This window comes from Neltuma alba, unplaced genomic scaffold (genome assembly GCF_004799145.2).
Source record: "Neltuma alba isolate B1F8T4 unplaced genomic scaffold, ASM479914v2 tig00012736_pilon, whole genome shotgun sequence".
In the NCBI taxonomy this organism is placed as follows: Eukaryota; Viridiplantae; Streptophyta; class Magnoliopsida; order Fabales; family Fabaceae; genus Neltuma; species Neltuma alba.
The window spans coordinates 33,322-41,541 of NW_021637156.1; the positions used below are offsets into that span (position 1 = coordinate 33,322).

An 8,220-nucleotide genomic window follows, 5' to 3' on the forward strand; every position below is an offset into this window, starting at 1 on the left:
GAATTGCGTTGTGACGCATCACAGATCACAATATAAAAGAACGAGAGGGGCGGTCCCTTGACGTGGCAAATTTTGAAACGTCGATGTCAAGAGCACACGTTTTCTAAAATTTTTCTAAATTCGTTTCCAATAATCGATTAGCATTTCGGTGGATGGGGATGAAGATTTAGGGTTGTCTAGCAACCTTCAAATTATGATTTTAGGAGCATTTTTTTATAAAATGAGACAAATTTCTTTACATATTTACTTTGCAGACTGTAAAAACACTTCTAAAATCATGATTTGGTTTCTATCCAAATATCTCTTTAGAAGCACTATATCACTACCCTCTGGTCTAGTACTTTTTCTTTTCCCCTCAAGACCTGGACCCTTTTGGCTACTTTATCCCTTGGGCTTGGCATTTCGTTTCTCTTGGACGAGTCCTCCTCTGGGCTAGGCATAAAATTGATGACTCACCCAAGCCAACCTTTATAGATAATTTATTCATTCTCTCGGTCATTAATTAGTTATTTTTGGTGTGTTCTCTTCCTCTTTGAACCTAACTACAATGATTAAGGGTCTAGGTAGGCTGAGGTTTACACTTTAACAAGTAGCAAAGTTCAAATTGGGCTTTGAAAAACCCGCCCGCGAAGTCAGCTCGGTTCTGTTTGAGAATGGTGAGGTCTGAAATCAGGTTTTTATGAGTATTATATATCTGATTCCTTCTGTTTTCTGTTTTTTTTTTTTCAAATACTCCTTCCTTAGCCTAATATATCACATTTGTCATAATCACACTGCATCGACATCTATAATCATCACCGCTATATGATCCTCCTCGAAAATAAATATCAGCTTAAGCTCATGCATTAATCTTACAATCCAAATCTTGATGTGTTTATGCAGCAACAATGGCAGTTTCTGCATTCATCTCATCACAGAAGGAATCAGATGTATAATTATAGTACCGGTAATTATTGGCAAAAAACATATGTAATGCTCTTTGGATTCTTAATTAATATAAAATCTAATTAACTAATTTGATTAGATTAATAATATTAGTTAAATTAGTTAATATCATTTTTTTAAATACTCTAAGCATCTTTTTAGCTCGTTTTTTTTCTTCTTTTATTTGATTATTGTTGAAGGAATATTAATAGAATTTATTTGAAAAAAATTGATAAACATATAAAATAAATCTTATATATAAAATCAATATCAACTATTAAATTAGGTCGAAGTATTAATTGCTTCAATAATAAGTTTTGTTTTGAACTATTGTATATGCATATTTTAGTTCTCTCCTTATTTTTTTCTCCCCATCCTGTCTCCCCTATTGAATTAAAAAATAAATAATTAAACTTACATTTTTTATTTTTAAATAATTTATGGTCATAAAGTGTCCAAATCTGATGATACGGGCGGTGGCTGGGGCAAGTACGAGAGAGAAGGGTGGCCACCAGAGTTGACGAGGTACGAACTGGCCAGATGAGCCCTGACTATGGGGTTAATCTCTTATCGGTCGCTGTCACATTGCCACGTCACCACCAACCGCCGCCGCTCTGTCGTCACCCCGTCGCCTAGTACTGTTGTCTTGTCCTCAGTCACTCGTGAATTATTTTCATGGGTTAAGTTATTACTAAAACCTTCTTATTTCATCCCTTCTCGGCAACTCAAATAACGTTAATAATAATGATGTTCGGTCATTAAAAAAAGAAACGTGACTATTAAATTAAATCCCATCACTACCTTGTCCCAAACCATACACCCCAGTCTCAGAATTTACTCCGATTGTCGTTTATGGATCAAGAAATCTTTAGTTAATGCAAGATATTATTATAAGTTAATTAAAATCATTTTATTTATTTTCCTCATTTAGAGGTGCTGGAGAAGAGAAGAGATAAAACAGATCAGTGGGAAAGAATGACGACGTATATTTTGACTTTTGAGGGAGAAAGACATATATGTAGAGAAATAGAATAATAATGAATGGAATAGAATTCCACCCCCCCCCCAAAAAAAAAAAAGACGATGACACTTGCGACAACGAGGCGATGAGAAGTTTTTTTGGGCAAGGAGGCCATGGGAATCTGTATATGAAAAAAAGGCTGTGAGAACGGGCCTGACATACGGGCCTCTATTATAATGATCTCATATAAATCACAAAGCAGGCAAAAAAAAAAGGAAGCCCCAAAGCCCAGGGCCGCAGAGAAGGGTTTATCCATTGTTGCCCATAAATATTGCAAAATTAAGGCCCAAGTGATGACAATTCTACAGCTCTATGTGTACGCAGGAGGGGAAAAAAAAAAAAAAAAAGCTCTACGGGTACAACAAGGAAAATGTTCTTATTTCTTTTAACCCTATATCATTCCTAACAGCATGCAAAACACTTTAATTGCGACTTTTTTGAGTTTAAGTAGGGATATAAGGTGTGATTTGGGAAGAATGATTAATGATAGTTACATAGTGTTCAGATATAAGTGGTGTTAAAACTAGTGGTAATCTATTGTTTTTCCATGATCATAAACTTATTTGTTCTCACATAATAAGCTGAACATATTTTAACCAATATGTAACAAAAACTTTTCAATCCACTGGTCTTTTTTAATTAATCGAAACAGCATGATTCAACTGCACCTATCCTAATCCTCCCTCGTATGGAAGGATGGCGCACACTCACATTTTGCACCACTTGGGGTCACGACCTATGCTAATCTCCCTCTTGCTATATCTATTGTTGGTTTGTAACATAGAATAATATATACATTATATAGTCATCCAGAATAAGGGATAATAATAAATACGAATTTGAATCCTAAAAGAATTAGCTAGAAGCTTGTAATTAATCAGAAAGGATAGATGAAGTCAGATGATTTTATCCATATTTTCATGCACTTAACCACTAATAACATTGTCACACTTTGAGAACGAGGTGTTTGAATTCGTTATATAGACATTGGTTATCACAGAAAACAAAAAAAAAAAAATATATATATATATATATATAGAGAGAGAGAGAGAGAGAGAGAAGACGAGAGGGAAATGAAGGGAATAATTGCAGGTTTTCAGCGCAGAGGATTAGGAATTGAATTCGATGTTCTCGAGCATATCTGCTTCAATGTCTCTCTGTTCCATATGGTGCTCACTCGAATTACGGAGTAAAAGTTCTTGGGAGTGTACATTACTACTTGTCAATTGCGTACACTAATATTTCAAACGAATTCCTTTTCTGGGATGGGCAGCTGAGCGAATGAATGAGTTACAGTAACATTATCTGTCGCTGCTTATTTTTAAAATTTGACATTGTAAATGATACATACAATACGAAAATCAAAGTGAAATGAAACAAAACCGAACCTCATTGATCGACCATTAGCCAGATCAACACGAATTGTATAACAAAAGATGATCATATGTCACACTGGAAAGCTCCTTCTGAACAAGCTGTCGGGTGGTATAAAACTTGTGTTATTACAGCACAAACGAACCAAGCAAACTACGTACCCAAAGCTCAAAGTAACATATAATTTATGATATAACATCTCTATATATATGGCTTGGGGCATAACACTAAAACAAGAAACATATATGTGCTTAACGGTCGTATGGTGGGGGAGCCACAGGTTGGTCGGCGCTGGAGAGAAGAGAGTTGAGAGGTTGGGATTGAGGAGTTTCAGCCGTGGCGGCGAACTTGACTGAGTTCACAGGTCCCGGAGCCACAATTCCAGAGCTCTTCAGTTCAGCCATTGCTCGGCGTGCGCTCGCACCTTCCGCCTCACACAACTTGGGAAGAAACACTCCTGTTTAAGTTATACAAGAAATCGTGATGAATGGATGTAAGGAACAACTGAAAAAGAAAAGAAGGAGAGGATGTTGAATATGTGAAAGTACCTTCGCCGGCGGCGAGATTGAAGTAGAGGTCGACGACGTTGGGGCAGTTGTGGTAGCAGTGAGGGGAGCAGAGGTTGTGGGTGAAGCGGGAGTCGAGGAGCGCGTCGGAGGAGATGCCGAGGGTCTTTCGGTCCAACCCACATGCCTTGACGCACTCATCGCTCTCCACGTGGTCCTTCACTTTGTCGGCTTCGATCTCAGATGTACGACACGTGTAGAGTTCCTTGCCGCTCCTCTTGACCTGCTTCTCCAGAACGCACCGTTTCCCCGTGGACGACACCGCATACGAGCACCTCCCCTCGTCCAGCTTCTCGCACTCGATCCCTCCTCCTGCATCACCACAATAAAATTGCAAGGCATGTGTAAGAAAGTGCATGGAGCGCCTAAAAGAATACGTAGTCCATGCATATACTCGGATATATTATAATTAAGATAAATTATATTTAGGAACTCTCAACCAGTTGGCTCTCTTGTATTGAGACTAGAAGGGAGTATGATATGGAAATGAGAATATAGGGAAGAATGAGAGAGAAGAGGAAGGTACCTAGAGAGGAATGGAAAGAGAGAGAGAAAGCAAAGGCGAGAAGGAGGGGAGTTGTGAAGCTAATAATGTGGGAGGCCATGGATGCAGATGAAGTTGAGTATTTGGGGAAGCTGGCAGAAGAAGCAGCTATATTGTGAGTGGTTTAGGGGATGGTGGGGTACGTGTGGTATTTATAGCTAGGGGCATATTTGTGGGAGCAATTATGGCCTTTGAGGGAGGTATAGTGTCGTAGGATAGTTAATGGGGGGAGGCAAGTGAAGGGGTCAAATTAAAGGGGCGTGTGTATTGCGAGGAGGGTCCTACGTTGACATCAGAAAATGTAATTGTCTTCTTTCAAACCTCTGCCGCTATCAGTGGCGAACCTCGCTCCTCCTTCAATTCCTTTTCCCTTCAAAAATCCACATTCACAGATAAAAATACTCACAGCCTATTTACACATAAGATTTTCACATCCATGCTAGCATTCAACTCATATATATTTGCAAGGTGTGTGGTCCATGTCGTAGGTTTTGAATTGAAAAGTAGAAAAATCTCCTCTTCCTAACAAAGTACAAAACGATACCTTTTGATCAAAGACGTTAGAAAATACTACTTCTCTGATCCTTAATATAAGACCTATTTAACTAATTTGATTAAATTAAAGAAGTTAGGTAAGTTAGTTAATTATAAGAAATATGACATATTTTTTTTAAAACATCATAATCATCTTTCTTAATATATTCCCTCCCTCATTTATTTGATTGTGCTTGAGGGAGTATCATAAGGGTAATTTAGAAAAAATTGATAAATATGAGAAATAGGTCTTATATTTAGAACCAAAATTAACTTAAGAATTAGGTCCTATATTAAGAACTGGAGGAGTATTTATTTGGTTACTTTTCTTTTACCAAACCTCTTGGAGGATGAGACAACTAGAAAATGCAGTTTCGCAGGGCGTTCGGTATATAGTTCTTTTTTTCTTTTTTCTTTTTTATTTGAAAATTGTAGAAAATACCCAACAATAATCAAACCATATATAAGCTCGAGGCTGATTATGTAGAATAACCATTTCGTGAAGAATTAGTTTAGGATCATAAATCAATTCATGTGATGCTTAACGAAGAAGGTGGCCGCCGACAACCATTCCTAATCAATAGTTCATTAATAGTTTACTGGAAGCTTAGCTAATTAAGCATGTGGTTCAAACTTCAAAGGCAAAGACTAAAGTAGTGGTGACTTGTTTATCAGCAAGCCTATTGAATACTTGTGTGTGTTTTACGTTTTGTGACACATACGTTTTGAATACTTAAAATAGATCTAGCATGCATGGTTGACAAGAAGATGGATATAGTAAATGCTGTGAAATTAAAAGAGAGAAGAAGTCGAGGCAGAAATGGAGGAACGAGATTCACGATGATGAAGACAAAAGGATGAAGAAGTAGTGCGTACGTGAAAGGAAAGAGAGACAAATTAAAGTGAAGTGGGAGGAGAAGTAATTGCTGCGTGGTTAGCGGAGCAAATAGAAATAATAAGAGAGTGATATGAGGAAGGGAGGGAGGCATAAGGGAGGAAGGAGTGATATGCCACCACGGATATCGGCGACTAAGTTGCTTATTTCATTGAAAATACCAATTAGGTCGTGATGTGTCATTCCAATATAGTTGGGGAGCTTGACTAGCATGTTGCTTGATTTTGCTAACGCTTTTTTAAGCTTTCGGTCCCTATAATTACTGCTATCTTTTCAACCGAACCTATATTCAGGATGTTGATCTTTGCCTAACTTCTTGCAACTTCTCTCTTCCTTCCTTTTTTTAAATATTAGTTATATTTTATATTGATTCCAGCAGGCAATAGATGACGTTTTGGCCACGTAAGCATAAGTTCTGGAATTTGAGTCGGTGTAAATACATAAAAAAAACTTTTAAAATTGAATCCAAGAATAGTCGTAACATAACTTGATATATAGTCATGTAAGAAAAAATATTATATTCCATAGTCTAATATTTTATGACAACTATTATGGAGTTTGAATTGAATTACACATTACATGATTTATGAACGCTTACCATTTTCAAGGGATTTTATAAATACATTGAATTCAATAAGGTTGCCTTATAGTTACGTTATATTGGGAATATTACTCTTCTATATTTTCTTAACATGAAGCATTTTCATTTTTTTAAAAATAAAATATATCTGTCAGAAATGTTAGCACGGCTTACATTTTATGTTGAAATAGTTCTCATCAGATCATTTTAAAATTTTAACTTCGGTATTTTCAGGAGCGTATTCATATCAATTAAGCAATTTCACTCATTTATTTCTTTTATTGGTTGTTTCATGCAATGCAAAAGCAAATTTCTTGTTTTCTTCTTATCTACCAAATACATTTTTAACACAAAAATGACTCGTTCATGGAAGCATCCTCTCTTCATTCCATCCTACCCTTTTCCTTAAAAATATATAATTTCATCATACCAAACTTGCATGCACAATCATCCAAATGGAGGATGAATTAAATATACATATGGCATCTCTAATTTCCAAACATGCATAAAGATGAGTCCAATTAGTATTAGTTTCATACTCACGATGGTGTGAATTCCAATACTACTGCTGAGACGAACTTTGATTATCATTGACTGGAATATATGTGTACGTGTTTTTCTTTTACGCCAAGCTAGGGGAGAAGCACTCGGACAAGGCCAAGTGGAGCGAATACCAGGAAAACAGAAGAAAAGTGTCGGCTCCAAAATCTCTTATTTCTCTTCAATTGCTTCTTTCAATAAATTGAAAACAAAATTCAAGTGTCTCCATCAACCTCCAAGTAAAAGTGAGCATCTAAGAAAATATAGTTAATAATTAGTAACACAGATACTTTATTCATTACACTTCTTCACTTCATTGGCACAACAGAAGAAGAAGTCGTTTTTGCCTCTTCCGCATGGCCTAGAAAAATATTGTAAGAATTTAAATAATATTGTTTCTGGCCGAAAATAAGTTCCGCGAAATTTCCAAAGGCTCATCAACTTGTCCTATTATATACTTGTAATTTGTAATGCATTCAAGTGTATAGAAAGCCAGTGGACATGTGCCATAACAGTACTAAGCACTTCTCTGATACTAAAAGCCTCTTTTAAATGTCTCTTAAAAGTAAGTCTGGAAGTTCAATTCTCTGTGAATGCCATATATGTACATGAATTTATTCTCTTATCATGAGCCAGCAGACTTTAGATCTTAAAAATTAAGCCAAGCATGTGTATGTAACAATAGTTTTTTTAAAAAAATAAATTAGTGTATATAAGATTATTCAAATAAAAGAATAATGATTGCACACAATTGATTTAGAATTAAAAAATAATAATGAATTATAAACATATTGTCCTTTAAATACAATAAACTAATAGAAAATTGAATTATCTTATTATAAATGAGATTTTAAATCTAAAGATTCATCCTCCAGGCACGTGTAATTATAAATTTTTTGAATCTATTATAAATAAAATATTTACATGAAATAGGAATAATTAATTGCAAATATTAGTAGTCTAGAATTAACAGATAAGAATGAATTAAAAACATTTTGGCCTTTAGGTATTATAAATTAATAGAAAATCGAACCATACCAATGTTGAAGTCAAAATGCACACACTTCTTATTTTTATGCTTTGACTAAAAATAAAATTTTATGTCTCAACAAAAATCAGTCTCCACTACTTTTGAATAATACTCGTGATTTCACAAAATAAATAAAGTCAATTTCAATTTCAAGCATGCAAACCGAACTCATAATCTCACAAAATAAGCTTTTGGAACACCCCCTCCCGCGG

The 8,220-nt window shown here is 35.5% G+C and overlaps 1 protein-coding gene across 1 annotated transcript; it reads right to left on the reverse strand.

Annotated features, from left to right (window-relative positions):
* Nucleotides 1-3,312: 3,312 nt before the first annotated feature.
* Nucleotides 3,313-4,490, reverse strand: LOC114730492 (uncharacterized). Its single transcript, XM_028917573.1, has 3 exons — nucleotides 4,412-4,490; nucleotides 3,868-4,197; nucleotides 3,313-3,776 (listed from the first exon to the last, which is right to left on the reverse strand). Exons 1-3 carry the CDS (start codon nucleotides 4,488-4,490, stop codon nucleotides 3,571-3,573), a joined length of 615 nt encoding a protein of 204 aa, XP_028773406.1. The 3' UTR covers nucleotides 3,313-3,570.
* Nucleotides 4,491-8,220: the final 3,730 nt, after the last annotated feature.